Here is a 23984-nt window from a genome sequence, read left to right as displayed (position 1 = left end):
ACTTGCCACTAAACAGCTGCCTACTTCCAACATTCAACAGAGTACAGAGTGAGGGATGTGCCTCTGACATGTACCACAGAAGATCTACGGGCAAAGTTTAGGTTTCTTCATGCAAAATTAAAAAATAGAGGATGGCATAAAATCTAACAGTACCTAGTTACAATCACATTAAGAAATTACTTAGCAGACTGTTAACTTCAGCTATTAAAATAATTATTCAATATGAGAGAAACCTGTAACAATTATATTTAACATTGGTTTGTCAGAACTTTCTCGTTCATTAAGTTCAGTGGCAATGCCTTTAAGAATAATATGATAGAGGAGTATTGTACCATGAAATATAGCAAGGGACAGCTTTTCTTTAACCAGTGATTTCTGTTTCCTTTGCACGAGCCGCTGTGCTATGCTTGTTACTAATTGATTTTAAAAGACTTCCACTTTGATCCTGTACTCTTGGGATAGGGAGTACAGTAACTTCAGGACTGAGTTCTAGACATCTCCTATTAAATCTATTTTCAAATGAGTTATATGGGGAAACCTTCAGAAATCCAATAAAGTTTTTGATGTGAAGTCCTGAACTCATTTTTTGGGGGAGTTTCTACTGTAGCACCAACACAATGACACTGCTGAACTATGGGGATTTAAGAACTTGTCCTGCACATTAGGTAGCCCTATAAAGTAAAAGCAGGAGATTATAAATAACATCTTAGACATGACACAAGTGCTATTTATTTATTTTCAACACAACAAGGAATGCAAATGAATTTCTGCTAGCAACTGGTATTCTAAAGTATTAAGTTTTCTTCCTAGATTAAGTTTTCCCATTATGTCTCATTATTTCAGTCAGCATTTTTGCTTTTATGCCTTTTTTTTTTTTTGAGGAGATATTCTACCAAAAATAAATAATTAAACCACAGATGAACTGTCAAAAGGGAACATTCATATTTTAACGCAACATTAACATTTTGGTAATTAACATGGCAGTTAATGCTTTTAGCAGATGTAACAACATTAGACTTGTAAATTTCAATTAAAGTTAATAGTTCACGATAGCTGTAGGGATCAAGCATCCTCTCTGGATACTGAAAACATGTCTAATGTGATTAGAAATACTAATTGAAGAAAAAAGGACTGCTATAGTAATGATTGTAATTCTTTATCCTAATAAATTATTACAAACCTGCAGGAACTTTTAAAAATATATTTGTAGGAAGAAGCTTGAAGAGTCAAATGCTCCCCTTGAAGAAATTAAAAGGGGTCAAAAGAACATTGCAGACATTTCCTGTGTGTTAGAAGAGGGAAAATCATTAACTGAAAGCCATTGCTGTTTCTTTATCCTCCTGAGATCATATTCCCAAGAAATACTATAAAGTTATTTGGTTACATTTCACAGCCCTCTTGGATTTAATTAGGAACTAATGTGTTAGTTTTAATTCCCTCAGAGGCTTTGAATTCCAATAGCAGGCAGAGAAACAGGACTGGCACTGGGAACTATGACTCAAGTGGACATCTCTCGGTTTTAATGCAAGTTAAGAGATTGGTAGTGAGTCCTTTTCACAGCCTGCTGATACATGAAACATTTTAATAAGCACAGGGAAAGGATTAGTTTTATTAAGGGTAATTACAAGCTGCTAGCCACCTATAAAATGCACCCCCATTTTATTGTAAAATGCCAATGATATTTATTTCACTTGTTCTGTGCATTTTTCTTGTCTCCAGCTGGCTATGAAGTCAGTACCTCATTCTAGCAAAATTGCCACTGAAAATCATGTTCTTTCTAAGGTTTCAGCTAAAAAAGGCTAAACACTGAAATTAAGTTTGCTTTTTTGACTGACAGTAGTTATTTTTAGGATAAATGCAGTTATTCCCCACTCATGCCGTTAGCTCAGTTCGGTCAACACCCTTCCAGCATCACCATAAATTATTATTCATTTGCATTGCAGCACAGGCATAGGCTCCATTCTACAAGCAAAGTGCAAAGACATGGTGAGAGACAACTCTTGTTTGGAAGAATTGCACTCTAACCAGTTTTGACACAGGCTGAGAGAAAGGATGCTAGCAGAACAAATGCTGGTTTATCTTCATTTTGTTTCCATCTGAAAGGTTGGAACAGGAGATAGGAAATTTGGTCAAGCTTATATGGAAAGAAAGAATAAAATTATTTGAATTAAATTTATCAAGTGACAATGGAGTTGAGGACATACTGGTCAAAGTCATATTAGACTCTGGGCAAAGAGCCTATGTGCCATGTATGTACTTTTTTGTCTCATGTCAGGACTAAATGTAAACTCTAAATGGTGTTTAATTAATCATGAGCCTCAGGCTGCCTTCCTCCAAAGGTGTACGTTTTATTGAGCTCAGCTAAGACCCAAAGTGTGTATTTAGAATAGCTGCCAAGTGTATACCTGGAATGAGACAGCAGATAACACAATACACAAATAACACAATTTGAATATGCACCTCCATGAGGTCTGTGGTTTCCTTGACTTGTGTTCTAAATAGACAAAAATGCATTTATCTTACCTATCACTTTCCACTAAAAAATCCCAATATATTTAACAAACTTCTAAATTGTACCTGTTTTACTATGTAAGGTAAGGTGCTTCTTTGGACACCCCAAAGTTTCCACACTGGGGGTACAATGGCATGGATGTCTGATCTACCCAGGAATTTAGTCAGGTGGGAGAGGAAAATTAAAGGTATGCTTAAGATTGTAGTAATTTTTTAGACACCACATCCTCATTTCCTAGGCACCACTGAAGCCAATCGATTCAGTATATGGATCCATATGCATGGATATTTACTTCAGTTAGCTTAAAATGTAATAGCTGCGAATTTTCATTCACAATTACTGCATTTTTGTTTTGCAGTATTATAGTAATAATGTCTCCAGCATAACACAATTGCTACCAGCTATAAATCACTGAGGGAAAGGATGAACTTGACTAAATTTTCTTTTTTATTTGTTAAAATACTCAGATCCAACAGCTAAGGCCCAGGTCTTCAGCTGTGTAAATCAGCATGACTCCACTGAAGTCAGAGCAGTTACACCAACTTACACTGGGTAAGAGCCTGAACTTCAGTGACACCAGATATACAGTTTACAGGTTTTATTGGCAAGTACATGTTTATAGACTTGAAGGCAGTTTCTAATCCTGTGTCATATCGTAAACACTACCACCTTGGACAAACAGACAGAACAATTATTTGGAAGCTGAAAGTCTTACCCACTTCTGTAAGAGTTTCTTTTAGATGAATATGCTTCCCTGAAAGAACTTCATGCATGAAGGATCATTACCAGACAGAAGTTAGCTTCTACCGTTAGCAAAATGTACTAATACTCAGATTCTGGCATTCAGAGCAGGGTAATCAACTTAGGAGGTGAAAAATTGAAAAATATATAAAGGGAATTCCTTGCCATCACTGATTAGTCACGTAGTTACTGAAACTGTTACATTTGTAATGTTTAAAATGGTTTGGACCTTTAGATAAATGTAAAGGATGACTTAGCAAAAAAAAGAATCTTGAGAAGAACAGTTGGGGGTTTATAATAAATATTTGTTAAACAGGAAGAACTGAGGTAGGACATAATACAGATGAATATGCCTGTTGCTGGTTCTTGAACAGTCATTGCCATCATGTGTGAATGGCAGAACTATCCCTGAACTGCATTTGAACTCACTGCCTGGGTGCTTTGTTACTGACATTGCTAAAATGAGAGCGAGCAGTGCTGCCCTCAAAGAACATGGGGAGTGCCAGGACACGCTGGGGGAAGATGTGGATGCACTGGGGTATGAAAAACCTGCAGTGGAGTGGGAGTCTGGATGGACAGATCAGCTGGTGCTCAATTAACCTGCACCAAAATGTAGTTTTCTTTATTACCAGTAAGCTAGGTAAGGCTAACTGTGCTCACTACAGGAAATATACAAATATTTTCTTCCTTCAGTTAAACAATAACACATGTATTAGGATAATACATCAGAATAGCAGTGTGCTAGAACATAGAAAAATTTTGAAAAAAAGAACTGTATTTAACTGTGATTATTTATATAGAACCAAATTTTAGGAAAAGGTATTGCACAGCACTCAATATAGCCCAGCACTGATCCTTTCTTTGTATTGCAATGCAGCTTAATTTCTTTAAGCAATTTTAGTGAAGATTTGTTGAGAAGTTTTACTGAAATACAGGAATCTCCTATCATCCAAACTCCCTGTTTCCACATACCTTTCCAAAAACTCTCACAGGTTTCTGTGGTATAAAGGGGTTCCCTGTAGGAACCCCTCATAATATCCACATAAGCAAACAGTTTTTCTATCCTGCAGACTTCCTGCTTCTGATGTGTTTGGAAGAGGTTTTACAATAAAGTTTTAAACCATTACTAACATTTTCCTTCAAATGCTTTTGCTCTGCCTTTTACAGTTTCATGTAGACATGTAGCCTGCCAGAGGTTTTGCTATTTTCTGTTTTTCTCATCTGAACACCCTTTTTTTAAGAAGCTCCTATTCCTTTTTAATAATATCCTTTATTCTCATGTGGAGCTCTGCTAGTCTTCTGGAGACCCTCTAACTGGCTTTGACCGATGATAGATACTTACTCAGAAACTCTAACACAGATAATTTCCTCCTAACTTACTTTTAACAAACTTCCTTGATTTTATGTAGTCTTGTTTTCAACATTGTTGCTATGGTAAGTTTATTTGGCCTTTTCACTTCTAAAGGTTTTTGAATTTGAATATATTATGATCAAAATTCTAAAACAATTCTTTGATACAGAAATTCAGAAGGTCTGGTGCCATGCTTGATACAAATCAGTTCTCCAAGCTCCCCTGGATTGCTCCAGTTAATGATTTATGTTGTCTAAAAGCTTAAGTTCTGCATAAAGCCCTATCATAATATTTATCCAGTGCAAATATAATGGAGATCTCTTTACTCCTGCCTTCACAGCTTCCTCATTTCCACATCCATGTCACAGGCAGCTCTCCTAGCCTTTTTACTGTTAGTAACAAAGAACCAGGAGAGAGGGAGGCTTTTCAGGCTTCAAGGACTTAGAGCAGAGCAGTTGCTCCTTTTGATTAATTTCCTGTACTTTATTGATTTGAAGAACCTGAAGAATTGTTAACCAGTGAGCTGTTATGCTATGCTCCTATCTCTGTGACCTCGAAGACATCTATCCCCATCCTCCACTGTCCTAGTGAGCTCTTCTGCCTGAAAGTTTTAAAGTTTTCAAATCTGTATTTTTCCTGAGTCTTCAGTTTATTCTGTTAATGAACATCTCAAGAGTCTCCAGCTGTACAGAGCCCTGGATAACAGCGGAAGCAAGTTAGGAACCATCCAGGGAGTTGGGCTAAATGTTTGAATTCCTGGTTGATTTTTATGTTGCACTCTCTAGGTGCTTTCAATTCTAGCAGCTTAGTCCTGACAAAAGACACTGTTTTCAGAGACAATCCAAGTGTCACATTGCCATTCCAAATAATATCCTTTGTCGTCATGGGATATTTTTTATATTCTTGAACTCTGACTATATTTATAGGTTATGTATATTCACAGATTTCAATGATCAGAAAAAGACTGGTGCAGCTTTCTTAAATCACTGCTGAAATGTAAATAATAGCATGGCTAATGAAGCTTAGCATCCACTGACAAAGAGTCAGGTCCTCGTTCCTTCTGCCTCTGGCCTGTTCAATTCCAGGTGTAAAGCATTTGCTGCCAACACCTTCAGAAGTTGGTAAGATGTAGGGAACAAGGCATGTTCTCCCTCACAGATCCCTAATTCCAGCATGTCTTTGCCCATTTTCTCTAATCCTTTGCTAGCTAGTTAGGCAGTGTCCCCTCTGGCCTCTGAGAGAAGCTTTTGCCAGAGATAAGCCTGCTCCTTAACAATCCCTGAGGCTACTGGATCTTCTGGAGCCTCTTCTGCCTTTCTGATTCTGTTTGATATAAAGTCTCCATTACAGGGAATATTAGACACATTTATTTAACTGTAAATGTGCATTGAAAAGCAAAGAAAAACATCCTTCTATAAATAAACATTTGTACAACCCAGGTCTGAAGAGGCTCTTCTGTGGAAGATGCGTCACTTTGCAAATTTAAAATTAATGGGGGCAGTGTAGTTACATTTATATGAAAGAATATTTGCCTGGTTGTGATGATGAACTAATTAACTAAAGCAGACTCTTCATTTTTAGCATCTCTGAGTCCCAATCATCAAGAATAAAATAGAAACAACCATCTTCTGAGAAAGATAAGGTTGGAATACAGGAAAGAGAAGATGCTTCATCAACTAGTAATGTCAGGCTATAGTAGCCGTTGGATTCAGGTGTCTGAAGAGAGAAGTCAAAATATTATGGAACTGTACAGTGAAATAACAGCATGGAGAAAATCAAACAAAGTGAATGAAAGTGAAAGAGCAGTGAGGATAAAAATAGGATGAAAGAAAAAAAATTCAAATACAATCAGATTAAACAAAGGAAGACTAAGAAACCTATCATAAAAAAAGGCAAGTAAGCCCTGGGTATTCTCTTTTTATGCATGAACGTAGAGAAACCTTCAAATGCTACCTAAGTCTAGGCTGTGAATTGCTCATTTTCCATGTAATAGAGGCTAGAAAATAGCAATAGCTGGGTATTACAGTACTATTGCCTTTACCCGTGCAAACACGAGACCTAATAAGACTCAGTATTTTATGGTCAGCTACATATCAAATAACAATCTCTCCTTTTTCCATCAGAGGTTTTGCAAATAGGTGACTGCCCTCACACAACCCCATTTCTGGTTGAGGCTGGAGAGATTTTTGGAGAAGGAAGTCAGTGGAATTGGTGATTGTAATTCTTTAAAATAACTTCTTATCATTGTATGGCAGATCTATTAAGCTTTCACTCTATGGTATGTGGGGAGCCCTAATGTATTGCACTTTCTACAAAAAAAATCCATGGAATTCTTGTTCAAAAAACTGCATTTACAACATAATTTATCCACAAAAAAAAAAAAAAAAAAAAAAAAAAAAAAAAAAAGAAAATATTCTCTTAATCATGATTCCAATGAATTATTTTGGAGTACCCTAAAGAAATACAAAATGCACATCAAAGGGGAAGGTCATAGGGTATGTCTAATTCCACAGCCTGGTTTCTATCACTGGTGACATTGCAGATGTCTCGAAGCTGAAAAGTTTGCCTCAAAAACAGATATAATTTTGTACACAGGGAAGTGAATAGACTTTTTCCAGTCACACTGGCCCATTTCCTACTTCTTTTGCAAGGCTTAAATCAAGTATTACGATACCTGTTACAAGGGAAAAACTGCAGCAAAACCTCCAACCCTTACGAGAACTTAAGTTTTGCTTTGGAAAAATCAACATCTGATTCAAGGTAATTCTCAATTACTGTTTTCTCTTTTTAAAACTACCGGAGTGCCTTTTACAGAGGACTTCTACACCTGAGGAAAAAAGTTATTTGATCACAGTAATCCATAACCTTACTGGGGAAACTGGTCAGCTTTTGTACTTTTCCCCCCATCATTGGTTCTTAAGGCTTCTCTTCTGTGTAGGTAATCACTTTTCCCTGCACTGAAGGAGAGTAGACTTTCAGGAACCTGAAAAGTCTGAAATTCAGTATTTTTTATCTACTTAAACCCAGTGCTGTTGCAAAGTAGAAGCTGGTGGAACAGGACTGACCAAGTCCGGTGTTTTTTGTTCCCGTCACTTTTATTTCTCCCAGTATAGCAAAAAAGGAGTTTGTGTCACTTCCAGCTGTTGTACTCAGTTAATATCGAATGTCTCGCAGATTGAGTATCACAACTCAAATACAAAATGAGCAAGTCTGGCATGCTGCGTTTTCAAATCCGGCAGGGCCCAAGCCTTAGAGCTTACTTAGAGCTGTTCAGAACAGTAGGGCCAGTCCCTGCTCCAGAGCCCGGAGCTGGTGTTCCTCCCGCTCCCGGCCGCTCCCGCTTCGGCCCGGGGCGAGCGGCGCTTCCCGTAACCGCAGTGCCCGGGCCCCGCTGTGCTCCACGGCACGAACACGCTGGGACGGGCACTCCTTGTCTCACCGCGCGTACAACTCCGGTCATTTCCAGAGGAGCTGCGAGCTCCCCGCGCAGAGCCAGAGCCAGAGCCAGAGCCAGAGCCAGAGCCAGAGCCAGAGCCAGAGCCAGAGCCAGAGCCAGAGCCAGAGCCAGAGCCGGCCCACCGCGATCGACCGCGGCCACCCCGGCGGACACCGCGCCTCCGGCCGGGCGGGGGCAGCGGAGCGAGGCGGGGCCCCGAGGCCGCCCCGCCCCATCCTCGGGGATGCCGGGATGTTTACGGGCCTGACAGGAGCGGCGGGGGGTGGAGAGCAGGTCGAGGCTGCTGCCGGTGCCTGCGCCGTCCGCCAGGAGCCCCGCTAGGCGCCCGCTGCCAGCGCCGGCGCGGCTCCGGGCTCGAGGCGCCGAAGAAGCCGGGGAGGAGCGGCGGCCGGTCCCGGTCTCCCGCGCCAGGAGCAGGCGGAGCCAGGCTGCCCGGTGAGCGGGGCGGCGGCGGGGCGGCGGGCGGCGGCGGGGCCGGGGGGTCGCGGGGGTCCGGGCGGCCGAGCCGGCGCTGCCGGGGCGCTCCCCCCGCCCGGGGGCTGCCGGCGGTCCCGCCTCCCGCCGCCGCCCATTGGCCGCGGGGCTGCGACGCGCGGCGCCATTGGCCGCGGCGGCTGCCGCTCCGCCCGCCGCGCGGGGAGGGAGCGGCGCGGGGCCGGGGCGAGAAAGTTTGTGCGCGGCGCTGGGGCGGGATGGCCGCGGGCTGCGCCGCGTCCGGGGCACCGGCACCTGCCCCGCGGCCGGAGGGGCGCCGAGCCGCCGTGTGCCGGCAGGGCGAGCGGCGCCCTGAGCGGTGGAGTTTCGCCTGGTGGCGGCTGCCGCGTCGCCTCCGCTAGAGGAGCGGGCGGCCGGGGACCCTGCCCGGCGGCCTCGCCACCTCCGGCCCCAGCCTGCCTGCGGCCCCAGCCTGCCTGCGGCCCCAGCCTGCCTGCGGCCCCAGCCTGCCTCCGGCCCCAGCCTGCCTCCGGCCCCAGCCTGCCTCCGGCCCCAGCCTGCCTGCGGCCCCAGCCTGCCTCCGGCCCGGCCGGCCCCCGTGCCTCTGCCGCGCCGGGCTCCTTGCGTGCCTGCCGCAGGCGGAGCTGCTTTCCTTGGTGTTCCTCGTCGGTTTCCTCCAGGCTGCCGTGCCCTCCTCTCGCTTGGGGGTGGGTGTCGGGCAGATGCTCCCGGGACGGCCCCGCCTGGGGGTGTCACACGGCAGCGGGTGAGAACAGCGCTGTCACCGGGAGCCGCGGCCCTGCGGCTGCGAGGGGGAGCGGTCCCGTCCCGGCGGGTCCGGCGGCCTCTGCCCCGCGCCTCCCCGGGAGGTCGCCGGGGCTGCCCGGCCGGGCCCTCCCTCTCCCGGGTGCGGGGCTTGCCCGCGGGGCTGGGGAGAGCTGCGACCTGGTGGGAGACGCTGGAAGTGAGGCATTCTCTGTCTCTGTCCCCTTCTTCACCTTAGCGAGCATCCAGGCTCGGTTATCCTGGTGCTGGCCCCAAGTTCCCCTCAGTGTCCATGTGAACTGAACCTGCGTGGTTTTGGGGTTCAGAACGCTGTTCTTCGAGTGCAGTGTGCTTTGGTTTGCTCTGCGTTTTTTGAGGGGCATCACCACTGGGATGGTAAAACTACTGAAGATAATGACCCTACTTCTGATAAAATATAACAAAGGGATGTGTGTTCATTAAGCACACAAATATTTAATTCTTGATATTAGATAAATATTTTCTAAATATTTTTTTTCCTTCTTGCACTAACTGAATGGTAACTTTTGTCACCTTTTGAAGTGATAGAGGTGTTTTCTCATTACAGTACTGGCATCGCTTCTTAGGAAAGGTTGCATGTGCGCAGTAATTTCATGGAATGTACTGGATATATTTCCTATATAAAGTTGTGTTACAAGCTGAGATGCAGAAATTGCATAAGGTACCCACTTTGGATTATTAGATCGGATGGTTAGATTCACAGATTAGCTAAATCAGGAAGAATGAAATTTAGAAGTTTTTTTTTTTCTAGGTTGTTTAGGAGAGAACTCAAGTATTCCAGTGCTGTAGAAATGTCTATTTAAACTACAGACTTGCACTGTCTTGAGGGAGATGAAATGCAGTGGAAAACAGTCATTAGTTCATGGCCTATGGAAAACTTAGGCAGAGGAAGGAAAACTGTGATGGAAAGAGGGAAACTTACAAGCAAGTCTGACAACTTTAAAGTAAGAACTTAAAGCCATGTTTGTTATTTTTAAATGTTTTGATAATAAGGAATAATAATGTTAAGAGCACTTGTTCTTTAATTTCAAAACATGAAGATACTATATTTAGAAATAAGTGATGTTTGGGTAGATGGCTTGTCAGAGCACACTTAGAGGTTGATCACTGTAAAGATGGAGATGCTGCCTTTTTCATAGATATCTTTATTCAACATCCTAGCTAGTCACTGCAGTAAAAAAAAAAAAATTGAGATCAAGGAATTTTGTTCAACCAAAAATCTTTTTTTTTGATGGCCTTACCACAGCGTCTTCTAGGGTCTACACAAATTAGATAAGTAGATTCCTATCCTCACCATAGAAGCTTGTTTCAAAAGAAGGAAATAATCTAACATTTTAGAGTTCATCAGAAGGCCTGTGAGCAAATGAGAAAGTCAGATGAAAAATAGAGTGCAGGAAGTCAGTTGCTCATTTTACTGTGACCTGTGGTATCTTCTGGATTATAAGACAGAGCCATCTCAGTTGCACAAAACATAGTCCTGTGTATTTGTGCACAGAGACAATTTGCTGAGGCAGTTTGTACATAAATACCATCCCCCCCCCCGGTGTAATAAACTTAGTGCAGTACTCTCTGCATTTATACTGATGCTAAATTCAGCTTACCACTATCAGTGCCTTGCTGCCTTCTGAAGTTTGATATTGTTCCAAACATCTGTGCTGGATGCTTGCTTCAGTTCACCTTACATTGGAAAGTCCCCTAGGAAAAGTCCAACTGCACTAACTCCTTCTCTACCTCCAAGGGAAGTTTTTGTGATTTGGTGTTTATCCAAAAATCCCTTCTGATTTAGGAGATGATGGGATTATCCTGTGAAGGTTAATACTGTGAATAGTTTTAGGAGTTAACTGACTAATTTCCAGAGAATTTGTTCAGTTTATCTGCATTCCATGTGCTTTGCAAATGAGATGAAAATAACTGACCAAAATACCAAAGTGGTGATACTGGCAGCCTTTAGAACACTGATTTGCTGTATTTATCACCATTTCACTTCCCTGGCCACATGGGAAGGACCTGAGCCCTAGACTGAAGTACATAATCTCACTTTGTTTTTCCTTAATAAGTATTAAAATGATTCTTCCTGTCACATTAGTTTAAAAAACTGCAGAGAAGCCATGCTGTTAAAATGAAATGCTTCTTTGGTGAAGAGACCCCTGTGCATTTGTTTCAGGCATGTAAATCAAATCTGTGATTCAGTTGTGATTTTTGTAGCAAGAAAATCTGCAGTATTTCAAATGCCACTGTAACCTGTTGGGCATATAGCACTTATTTATGCAAGGGAATTTGTTATAAAATTTTAAACAACACATTAAAAAGAGGAATTTGTAAGAAAATACTGTGAACAATCATGTTAAAACCTGATTGCACGTAGTTAATCTTGTGATACTAGTGACTTTTGTTTTGGATTATAGGTGATGAAGTAAATAGATTGTTTGCATCATGTGGCATTTTGGAGTCTGCATTCAAGCCTCTTCAAGCTGCTTGGAATGATTTATAGCAAAGTTATTGCTGTCTTATTTAATAGCTTTATTTATGTTGGACCAGATGAATTACTTTACAATGTTGTAAAAGTTCGTGTAGCGCTTGTAGATTAGATTGTTGCAGAAGCCTTTGGGAGATACTTGAATTAGATGCTGTGAAGTATTGATGAACCAGTCTTTCCCAGTTAATTTCAATTTTCTGTAGTTAAGAGTATAGAATTTACAAAATTACTGATTCTTTGATAGCTGAAAGGCAAAAGTATCAGGTGAACTAAAAGTTACTTCTAAAACTAAGTAAAAACTTGTTGTGGGAAAACACATAGCCTCCTGCCCTGTAGAGGCCCTTCTTCTATACTCTTTTTGTCCTCATCTGAGAGCAAATCCAAAAAAGGAGTTGTCTTTGCAGCAGTAAACTTCCAGTCCTTACCCTGACTGAAATTCAGAACTGTGTGTTGGGTACGTGGGCTGTGTGTGAACTTTGCAGAGACCAGCAGGACTTGAGGAGCAGCCTGCAGACAGAGTGTCCAATGTGCTGCTGGTCATTGAGGGTGCTCCACAGCCACACATGGATCTTGCACCTTTTAGACAGTGGTGGTTTAATGTAAAACACAGAAACAGCTGCAGCCTTGAGTGTTGGCTTGCCTCTGAGGTGTGTGTGCTGGCTGCTGCCTGCCTTGCTTCTGGGCCCAGGGATCCTGGCTTACTTGCTACTTTCAGGAGTCAAGGGTAATGCTGCTCAGAGCTTCACGGAAAGTGTTAAATATGGCTGGTGTTTCTTTTCTGATTCTTTACAATGCTTCCTTCATTTTATCATCTTTGGGGTAGCAGATTTTAAACTAGATATTACAGATAAATTTTTTCAGCTAAAGAATGTGCATCTGATACCTGCAGTAGGATGTCTTACACTGCTTTCTAAGATACTGAGACGTTTCTTTGAGGAGTGTGTGGGATTTATTGTTAAATGTGTTCTACCTCACCTGTAGCAACGTGGACATTGTCAGCCGGAGTTGTTGCACAGTTGTGTCCACGCAGTATTCTAATTGGGATGTATTTTCCCTGTGCTTAGCCATAATGGGTTTATCTGACAGTGCTTCCAGTCTTTTAATTTGTCTTGTGTTTTTAACTCATGTGAAGATCAGCTGTTTACACTTTTAGTAAATCTCTTTATGAATAATTTGCTTTTATAGATGCATTTAAAGTCATGCCTTCATTAGGACTCCCTCTCTGTGAGAGCTGTGAGGTTTTGCACCTGTAAGGGTTTTTAAATCACATTTTAGCTTCCTTTATCTTAACATCTTCATTTTTGGGGTTTTTTCCTCCTTTTATTTTCTTTTCCTTTTTCCAGTTTAACTTGTTGTTCTTATTCATGCTCCTTACATTTATCTTGTTCACTAGTTCTACTTTCCCATACAGTATTTTGTTGACAAAACTCTTGGGTTGGTTTCGAGTGCATTACCTTCTCTCTGTGAATTGCCTTCTCTGTGTTGTGGCACTTGCCTTGCTGTTGCAGCTTTTTGAAGTGCTTGTTCACCTCCCTGCTGAGGATGAAGCAGAGCTAAATGTGGTGAGCTAACTTACTAGCACACTGTTGCCAGAGGGAAGATGTTCTGTTCCTTCTACAATCCCTTTCCTACATCTCCCATCCCTGAACTTCCCCTTCTTACTTTTTTTCTCTGGTGCTCAGCAGAGTGCCCCACATGCTGGACCTGCTCTCTGCTTGCAGAGAAGAAGCCGAGCTGCATCAGAGAGTTGGATCAGCTTTGCAACAGGGCCAGAGAGTTCAAGATGGCAACATGGATCGTGTGGCAGAGAAAGTGAGAGAAAGAAAGCTCTTTGGTGTTACTGAGCCATTAGGCTGACTTGTGTAATTTAATGTTAGAGATGTAATTAGACAGTAGATTCAGCTGATCCAAGTTAGCTGGGGCTAGAGCAGTCCTATGTCTTCCCCTCTGTCTTTTGCCATCACAGTTCTATCCTTGTCTCTGCAATGATATGATTCTGGGAACTAAACTGGGAAAAAGTGACGTGGTCAAGGTTAGTTTTCAGCTAGTTTCACTTTGCTTACCGGGAGTCTGGGTAGCCACAGCAGCCCCACTGGAAGGAAGAGGGTTTGGGAGTCATGGCTGAAGGCAGGGGAAGCAGCAGCAGCACATCTTGTCACCCTGTCTTAGAGCTGCTTGCTTACAGATGCAGTAGCACAGCCTGGGGTGGTGTGGGCTGAGGCTTTGCTTTCTAGATGGTATCATGGTTAAATACAGTGCATTGTTCCCTACAATACTTTTCACTGTGATGTTACTATCATCTACCTATGCCCTTTATAACTGACTATTGAAATGGGTTCTCAAGTTTCTTTCAGGTGAATAGAAACTAAATGAAAAATGTAGAAGCTTGCTGCTCAAGCAGTTTCAGTTCCTGTTTGTTTTTCAGTTCATAAGAAATAACAAACAAACAGTTCAATAAAGGGCAAGTCAGTGCATGTATAACCCTTTGGGAGCACCTTGCAAGATAGGCAATTTACTTGAGTGGCATAACTGAAATGGAGAGGGAGAAGTAAACAAACTAACTTTTTAAATTGTGCAAATGAAGAGGAATAGAAGCAGACTTGTGAAGCAGGAGAGCTTCGACTTTCATCTTCTAGTCAGACAGCACTGACAGAGCAAACTCTTAGTAGCTGGGGAATGACAGTGAGTGGCATGTGTGTTTTCAGGGTTGGAGTGAAAATAAGCCTGGTGAGTCGGGCCAAATGGATGAGAAAGTTGAGTAGGAATTCTTAGTGTATTCCCTTACTTTCTTCCAAAAGGGTTATTTGTGTATGGCTGCTCCTGCTCTTGCTAAAACCAACTTCTACCCCAGGTTAAACTGTTTGTGTGTTTTTTGACTGCTTTGACTGGACTGCCCATGAGTAGGGAATTTGGACATAAATTTGCTGAAAAATGCAGTATTTCCAAGTGGGTAGTTAATATCTACCTGTAGATTAACAACTGCTGGGAATTTGGGAATTTGTGTTGTTCAGATTCAAAGCTGTCCCTACAGAGGGGAGGAGTGACTTGGCATCCTGTGGGGAGTATTGATCTGGCTTTTAGAAACTGCTTCTAAAATTAAAACTAATCCTTCTTGAATATAGATGATATGGATCTGTACTGAACCACTTTCAGTACTTTAAAATTGCATGTACAGCTTCTCTTCAGTGTGGATGCTCCTGCAGAGAATTTGACAAATGGGTATGTGTTTTCCACACTTTAGAAGACATTTCGGGTTTTTTGGACAATGTGAAGCAAATATTTACTATTAGCTGACAGTGGTAAAAATGAAATAGTCTATGTATGTACACACTTAGGTATAGGTACATAATATGTGTGCACATATATATCTTAATATGCATATATATGTTTATGTATATGTATGTATACTAATAGGGATATGTGACATTTTATTGTGATAATGGTGAATTTGGTCTTCCAGTACTGAGTCTGCTTTGTCCCTTGTCAGTTAGTCTTGGCAGACTAACTTCAAGTGGGTGTCAGCTTAAATGCATTTTGCATTATTAATGCACACATATAAAAATATATGTAAATATAAAAACGTTATAAACTGCAGCCTGCCCCCAAGTTGCCAGCATTGAGTGGGTGCTGAAGCCTGTTGATCAGTGTTGATGACCTGACAAAGTGTGGGCTGAGTTTGACCACCAAGCCAGTTCCCTCCAGTGGCCATGTTTTTGCCTTAAAGAGGTAAAGAATGACTTAAGACAGTCTGTCTTACAGAGCAGTTCTGTGGCTGTTTTTTACCCTGCTCCCATCAAGCTGAAGGGCCACACGGTTACTGCTGGGTCTGAAATTTGTCTCCTCCTGCAAGGTCTGTGCCTTTGGCGCTGGGAGGTTGTGTCAGTGTGACTGCAGGTGACAGAGAGCAGTGCTGGAATCCGGCTGGCACGCCTGGGCTCCCTGGCGCACACTGCTGGGATTAGCACTGGTGCGGTGGGCTGTGGAACTGTGTGTCGGATATTCAGGAAGGCACTTGGAAATCTAAACCCTTGTTTCCACAGCACTTGGCTTTTTTTAGGTTCAACCAGGGGGACTGTTTGAATGTTCTACCTACGTTTAAATTGTGCTTTTGAGTAGCTGGGACTCATCATATAAGCAAATGGGAATGTTTCTGTAGCCTGTGTTCTTACATGAAAACATAATATTGATATGTGGTGTTGGGTTCCCCACCACCCCTCAGCTGAGGCTGATCCTTATCTTTAAATTTGGTAAAGATAAATGAGAAGTTTGTTGCTCTAAATTTTTTCATTTTAAATCCATGTTAGATACTGAAGAATCTTAACTTTACACAAAATTTACAAGATAATTATTTACGAAAAATAGTTGTTCCTGAAGAGCCTTGTCTCTAACTTAATTAAAATAATGGTTATAGTAAAAACTGAAAATATCTGCCTTAATTGGTGGTGTAATCCAGAAGTAAACATAGTACATTCCATTCTTTGAGAACAGCCAAATTGACTGTGTCCCTGATCAGCACATCCTGAACCAGTGTAACTCCGTGTTTCTCTGTGTTAGCAATTATGTGGAGTAGTTACAGCTATATTTTGCAGAAAAAAAAAGAAGACTGAGCTTCTCAGATTCTCAGCAGAACTGTAACATTCTGAGCATTCATTTAAGTATATGCTCTTTTCCTAAAGTATAGTTGTTTCTGCTTTGACATTGATTACTGTATGTTCTCACTTAAGATGCAAAATTGACAAACAAGTGCATAACAAGTAGCTAATGGAAACCATGTATATTGAGATTATTAATGATGTTTTCTACAAGAAAATGTATTTTTTTTGTTGTTGAAGAACTGCCATCTGTTAAAGCAATAACATTTTTGCCTAAATACCATGTGAATTCAGTGTAAATACTTCATGGACTTGGAGCTATGAAACTAGTTCTTAAAAAGCATGTGATTAAGCAGTGCATTTAATCTTTTTCTCCTGGAATAGTCTGATCATGTTTTTAAAGACATAGTTGCTAGACTTAAGTCACAAGATTTCAAGTTTTTCCTAGTTTTTTTTTAAATATTATTTTAGAATACATTCAAGTGAAATGGAAGGGATGAGCTCTGGCTCCTGTTCAGGAGTGGCTCCTCTACTCTGATTGCACTGACAGCCGTGGGTAGTCCTGCCTCTCCTCTGGCAGGCTGCTGGAACCACCTGGAAAGCTGCGTGCTGCCTGTGGGACGCGAGCTTGGCGTGTGGGAGTGTGCTCTTGCCTCTTGGGCTGCTTCTGTCTGTGTGATCTTCAGATGTGTGGGCAGATAGCCGAGAGCTCTGACAGGTGGCCACTGGGGAAGTCAATGAGGACAGTTTGTGAAGGAAGGAAAAGGTGTTACTCCCATTTCAGGCACTTGGGGTTTGATGGTCTGACTTTCTGGTGAGGACTCCTTTTCTGCCTTGTGGAGTAAGAGGAATTGCTGTGCCCTTGTGATTTCAAATGAAAAATTGGTCCTGTTGTCTGTTACCCCAGGGACTTCATTCTGCATCCTTTATGTGTAGGTGCCACCTACTGATCAACTGAAAATGTCAAAGATTCTAAATATTAGTAATTAACCAGAAGCATTAACTATAATTGTAAAGTGCTAGCAGCCATAACCAGAGTATAAGATTTAGTGTATATGCCTGTGTTCCTGTGATCCATATTATGTGCAGATTGTCCAGATCCAAATGATCTTCGTCATCAAAATGGTCAACATCATGTTTGCAAGATAAATGATTCAGAAGGTTCCTTTTTTTTGGCAAGGGTTGTGGTGAAGGCAAGGAGTCCTTTTCCCCTGTGTGCTTGGTTTGAGAGTATTGAAAAACTTGAGTTGCATTTGGAGGTTTTGGGGGGGTGCTGTTATAGTTGACTTGCCTCTCCTCACCTGTTGCTTCTTTTCTGTGAACCTCTATCAGGGTGATGGATTTGCAGAAAGTTGTCACTGTGTTACTTGTTTAAAGAGGTGACAGACATGTTACTAACAGATGTGTTTTGGATTTGCATTTCAATTTTAAACAGGCATGGACTCTTTGGGGTATTTTTAGTGTCTTGTTGCTGTAAATTAGAACTTGAAAACCATCTTTGGAAGAGACAAAATTATTGCCTCAATTGAAATTTCAAGATGAACAATATTACAGCATTATGTTTTGACTTCTGGAGTTAATATTAAGGTGAAAGACATGCCTGACAGTGAAAACAGTCTTCAAGCAACAAAATCCAATTCTTACTTACATTGTGTTTTATAGTGCATCCTTGGCATTCTTTCGCTTCTTTGTGATTTTGTATGATCAAAACACCACAATTCTCTAAAATATGAATCTATCATGCAGTCTTCAAAGACAAAAATTTAAAGTAACTTTTGTATATGGACATAAAATACTTATCTTTGTCTTTCTGCAAAAGGAACAACAAACCCATGAATTAATAAATCTTCCATGCTTTGTATGGTAGAATGTTTTACCTCTTTGGTTTGCTTGCTTTTATTATAAAAACAATCTACAGAGGGCAGAGTGACTGGCAGTGGTAGTAATATGACTTCTCCCATTTCTAATATTTTCCCAAATTTAACAAGAAAATAGAGGGACAAATTTCTGAACATTTTCAGTCAGTGCCTCTGACCATTCAGACAAGATGAATGGGTTGTTGTATGTTTTGAATCAACATATATCATCTAAACATTGCAGCTAGAGTTTCATTAATCTTGGGTATGTATTTGCAATAGAAGGTAAATGTTTTTTTATTTACTTCTTTTCACTTGGTAATTTGAAGCAAATGTTTGACCCATAGAAATTTCCTATTGGTGGTCAAAATCTTGAATATTGAAACATATTAGTAAAACACTGCAAAACTTTCAGTAGAAATATTGATGCTGTTGAAGAGAGCTGAGTGCATATAAAGACTCTTTGAAACAGCACTTCAGAAAAAAATTATTGCCTTCTTGGGAGTGATGGAAAGAGCTCTACAACAAGAAATTAGCAGAAGATTCCTTAAGTTTACTGTACATTTCTCCCCTGGGATTTTTTGCAACTGCATCAACCCCTATGAATCTACCCAAAGAGTCTAAATTATGAAGATTTGTGACAACAGTTTAATTTTCAGTGCTGTTGTGTTATGGTTTCTTGCCTTGGAGGAGAGGTTGCATGGAGATGTTTTAGAATTTGCAAAAAAAGTTGGTATTGGTGTCCTAGTGCTGGCTGAAAGATTGCCTGGTCAATGGTGTGCACTGGCAGCTGATTTCCCCTTTCTCAGCCTGGTCATTCTGACAGTCTTGGAAATCTTGGCAATTCCTACCTCCTCTTCTCTGCTTCTCACTGTAGTTTGATAATTGATTTTTTTTTTCCTGTTGATCTGCCTGCAGTTGCATTTTTTGGATCTCCTTTGTCTTTGAATCAGTTACAGGCAATACAAAACAACAGGAAGCCCCAACCTGTATGCTTTGTGTTGGAAGTATGATGGATGGGAAGGCAAAGCCTAAGGGGACCTTTGGTTGCTCTGGAGCATGGCTGTGGTTTGGTGTCAGGAATTGCTGATGGAGCTGGGATAGCATGTGGATGACTACTTCCAATGGGCCAGGGAGAGCAGATCACTAATGATTTGTTTGTGTATGCTGTCCAGAGCTTACTGCACCAGGGCAGCACAGGGAGAAACTGCAGAGCTGCTTGGTGACTCTTTTGTCTGTTAGTGATCTTACCACAACAACACTGTAAGAGTGGCAGCAGTGCAGCGAGCACAAGCCATTCATTAGCTTCTTGGATATTTTGCAATTGCCTTTGAAAATCTTTTCTAAGGTTTTCTGCTTTCTGTTGAGAGTTATTTCCAACCCTTTGAATAGTCTACAGAAATTACTGGGAAGATTTGCGTGTGTTTTAACAGCTATTGGATTCTGTGTGGAGTGTAAATAGCTTTGTATGTGGAAGTACATAGGTTTAGAATAAATTTATTACAGGAAATTTTCTCATGTTAAACATTTAATGGTGTCAGAAAAGATGTTCTGTGTCTTTCTGTCTCTAGAACATTCAGGATTTGGAGCAGGGGATAAGAAAACAATAAATTGAAAAGCAAGGATAATATCCCTGTCAGACATATGATTCTTGTTCCTCTGAAGGCCTTGGCAGGTTTGACCAGGTAATAGGCAGGGATACTTCACCTTTGTGTGATGAAAAAGTTGTTCAGGCCTTGCCTCTTACTTGTATGAAAGCTTATTTCATTGTTAGCATTCGAAGCTGCCAGTGAACTTTTGTGTTATCTTCATCTGAGCAGAGCTTGCCCTTGTAGGCATCAGTAACACTGGCTGCTGCACCTGCTCCCCTTAGGGGTGCCTAAGAAAGGATGCACTTAGTTGAGGGGAAAAAAAAATATCTTAAGAGCATTTGCATTTTTGTCTCTCCTGTTTTTCCTACTAAAGATTCAGTGCATTTTGCAACTCTTATTACTGGTTAAAGCCTTGTGTGTCTATCTTGGGAATGTGGCAGCCCTCTTTCCTCCCATTTTCCTGATGGAAAATGAGAAGTTCACAGTTAGGAATGGAGGCTGTGCTTCTAACATGGTATTCCAAAGGCCTCTTATGTCAGAATGTACTGTGTGCATGTTTAGCTCTTTTTCTGTTTAGATGGAACTACTCTTGTGTATTCCCTGAAATCTGCAGATTAATCAATGCAAAAAAGCATTTGTGTGCTGCAGTTGTAACTCTTCTGCTGATCTGCCATTTGCCCTGCTGCCTGTAGGTCAGGCATCTACATAGTTAAACACGTGGTTGGTGCCCCTGAAGAGTAATAGGATGATGCAGCTTTTATCAGACAGAGTCATTTGTCTCGTGCAAGTAGTTTTAATTCACATTCTTTAATAATAAATTCAGCTGCCTATAGTGATTTATTTAATTTCATAGAAGAGCTAAACACAAGAAAACCACCTTGCCCAAACAGTGCAGAGCTAGGTAAATGTTCCTAAACTCAAGCATACAATTGCTAAGATTAATTCCTTTGTTCTTCTGCTGATGTTCATTAATCATAAATACTGGCTGAATTACAGTGTAATGACTGTATTTTTCTTTTCAGGACATAAAGGACATTGTTGTGTGATAGAATGGATGAACAATCACAAGGGATGCAGGGGCCTACTGCTCCACCATTTCAGCCACAGGTATATATATCTGGATTTTTTAAACTCATTTCTTAGAGAAAGGGATAACATTGTTTCTTGTGGTAACAGTGAAACTGTGAACAGATAGAATGTATTCTCATGATCTTGAAATGAATTCTATATCAGTCCAGTAATCCATAGAAAATAATTGGTTTTAATTTTTGCGTCCTGCTGCTTCACTGACTTTGGGAAGTTGGAGTTGTAGTGTGAGGAGGAAGCAAAGAGGAATACAGTTGTTTCCTTAAGAAATGTTGAGTTGTTAAACTCTGTTTCAAAATTGTATCCACAATACCATATTTATTTCAGACGGTTCACTTCACTTATATCTTCTTACACCTCCTGACAGTGATACTGTATGAATTTCTGTCATTACATTGACAGAAATGTAATGGTTAAAACCAGGCATCAGGTTTCAACTCCACAACCTCCCTGGACCACCTCCCTTTTGCTGTCACCCTCACAATGAAAAAAATCTTTCCTGATGTTCAGATGAAACCCTCTGTGTTTCAACCTGTGCCCATCACCTCTTGTCCTGTCATGGGGCACTGCTGAAGGAAGCCTGACTCTGTATTTTAACATGTGTTTTTCAGGAATTTGAGCCCATTGATGAGATTCCCCCTGAATCTTCTCTCCTGTAGGCTGGATGTTGCTGGTGCTGTCAGCCTTTCCCCCTGTGATCTGTGCTGCAGAGTCCTGGTCACTTTCTCCAGTATGTCTGTGTGGGGGTGGCCCAGAGCTGGATGCAGCACTCCAGGTGTGCTCCCATCAGTGCTGAGTAGAGGGGAAGGCTCATCTCCCTCCTCCTCTTGACACCACTCTTCCAAATGCAGTCCAGGACATCACTGTCCACCCCGGAATGCATTGCTGGCCCCTGTTCACGTTTGTGTCCAGTGGGATGCCAGGTCTGGCCTGTGGAGCTGGTTTCCAGCAGGTCGCTGCCCATGTATGGGGCTTCCCACTTCCCTGTGGTGAATTGTGTGAGGCTCCTGGCATCTTGTCAGGGTCCCCTAGGATGACATCATGACCCTCTGGTACCTCCAGTCCTCCCAGTTTGTGTCATCAGCAAACTTACTGAGATCACACTTGGCCCCATTATCCAGATCCATTAAAGATGGTGTTGATCAATACTGGATTGAACCCACTACTGATTGCTGAGGTATACTGCTAGCTACAGTCCTCCACCCACAGTCAGTGCTATCAGAAACTCATTTGCTATTTGGAATGAAGTACTTGAAAGCTCCATCAGAGTTTGTTATCTGTGAAGTTAAAACACTGTACTCCTTTACATCGCAAGGATGTTTTGGGAGCGCAGATAGTACTCCCAAATTGCTTCCACATTGTAAAAGGGTTACGGAGGAAGATAGAAAAATATGGATTAGCAGTCTGAGGCAGTAGACTCTTAAGTTCAAGAACTTTTGTGAGAGTAGAATGGGAGGATTTTAGCATCTAAACAGAGAAAAGCATTAATCTCTTACTAGACCTGAAAATCCATAAACTGAAGGCAGCATATACTTCTTTGGAGTTTGTTTGTTTTTTTGTCTGGTGTGTGGTTTTTTGTTTGTTTTGGCTTTCCCAAAGCTAAAGAAGAGTGGTTTATTAAATCTCTTCTCATATGGAAGCATATGTCTTCTCAGCATTGCTATTCTGCTCTGTTTCCTTGTTTGCCTGTATTCCACTCAAAATGAGGACTCAAAGCCCTGTGCAGTATTCAGTGTACACACAATAGACTTAAGTAGTGAAATATTTTGTTTTATGTTTCATTCAATTGCTTTTCCTGAGGATGTCTGACTTGCATTTAGTGGTAACTGACCAATCAGTTTAACTTTTCATGGAAGTTTTTCAATGGTGTTGTGTAAATCTTTTCCCTATGTGGTAATAGCTAATGTAAAAACAATGATTTACAGTCTTTAGGGTGATATTTCCCATTAAGTTTTGGATTGGTAACCTTGAGATGCTAGTATTGAGTACCAGAGTGAAAATCTAAGGGAATCTTCTGCAAGGCTTTGCAGCCATATTTTCAGCTGGTTTTCTGGATAAATTGGGACTGTAAAGAAACTTTACTGCAGCCTTATATGTGTTGAATATGTAGTTTCCTTTGGGATTTCAGTGGTAACTTCTCAAAAAAAAAAAAACTTTTCGGCTGCTGTTTCTCATCTCGGAGCTGACTGTTAGTCTGCTTAATGTTCTCTCTCAACCTGAGTAAGCTTAGTTTTATAGGTTAGGAATCCTCACTGAGGGAATCTGGCTTAACATTTTTAGAAACCTGTGGTGTGATTTCTTCAGCAGAAAAGCCCAGTTAGGAAAAACCTGTCTGACTCCACTGTTAACTGCTTATTGGAGTCTCTAAATTGTTTCAATCCACCTCTTTGTTTGGTTTTGTTTTTGAACTGAATCTGTAAGTAATTAAAAAGAAATGATCAAGTTGATTTTTGAGTTTTATTTTAATAATCCAGGTGAATTTTTGGCTGGGTATAGTGCACCGGCATACAGTGATGGAGCGATGCTGAGGAGGTTGCAGTGGGAGAGAACAAGAACCTCCTGTGAAGTCTTGCTCACTGGAGAAACTGATGTGTGCTGTGTGCTCGGCTCACCGATATGTACACTGGGATATTTTGGTCAATAAAGTCTTCATTGGTTTCTTCAGTGTTGTCTTAACAGATGTGAGAAACATGCTGTCTTTTTTTGTGCCTGTCTAGGTCAGTACTGAAGTTCATTGATATTTTATGGGGCATGAAATGCTTTTGAAAATGTAAATCTCAAAGATAATGGGAACTGAGTGCAAATAGAAAGTTTTGGAGAAAGAGGGAGGTAGAACATCTCTTGAGAGCTCTGGCTGAAGTGACAGCTACTGTCTGGCATATTTTTAGAAGTTAACTGTGAATGCCTTGTAGTAACTTCTGTAGCCTTCCTGTGGATGCTTTCCTTCCCTGGCAATCCTCTGCTAAATTGTCTACCAGCTGTTTTCTGAGACTGAGATAAGTCTGAAAAGTACTATGATGGTTTCTGTTGAATATTGCCTCTGTTTGCTTGTTGTATACATGAGCTCTTAATGCCATGATTA

The 23984-nt window shown here is 41.4% G+C and overlaps 1 protein-coding gene across 1 annotated transcript in view; it reads left to right on the top strand.

The window, feature by feature from the left end:
* The first annotated feature begins 8153 nt into the window (after positions 1–8153).
* The window catches only part of NEK7 (NIMA related kinase 7), a 69127-nt gene continuing 53296 nt past the window's right edge, over positions 8154–23984 (top strand). The window contains 4 exon segments of the mRNA XM_053950269.1: positions 8154–8496; positions 10052–10093; positions 10095–10244; positions 20839–20923. Of these exon segments, the coding sequence (XP_053806244.1) occupies positions 8285–8496; positions 10052–10093; positions 10095–10244; positions 20839–20923 (489 nt within the window). The 5' untranslated portion in view covers positions 8154–8284.

This window comes from Vidua chalybeata, chromosome 9 (assembly GCF_026979565.1).
Source record: "Vidua chalybeata isolate OUT-0048 chromosome 9, bVidCha1 merged haplotype, whole genome shotgun sequence".
Lineage (NCBI taxonomy): Eukaryota > Metazoa > Chordata > Aves > Passeriformes > Viduidae > Vidua > Vidua chalybeata.
Note: the sequence above shows the minus strand (reverse complement) of the source record. Positions and strands in the feature narration are given on the sequence as shown.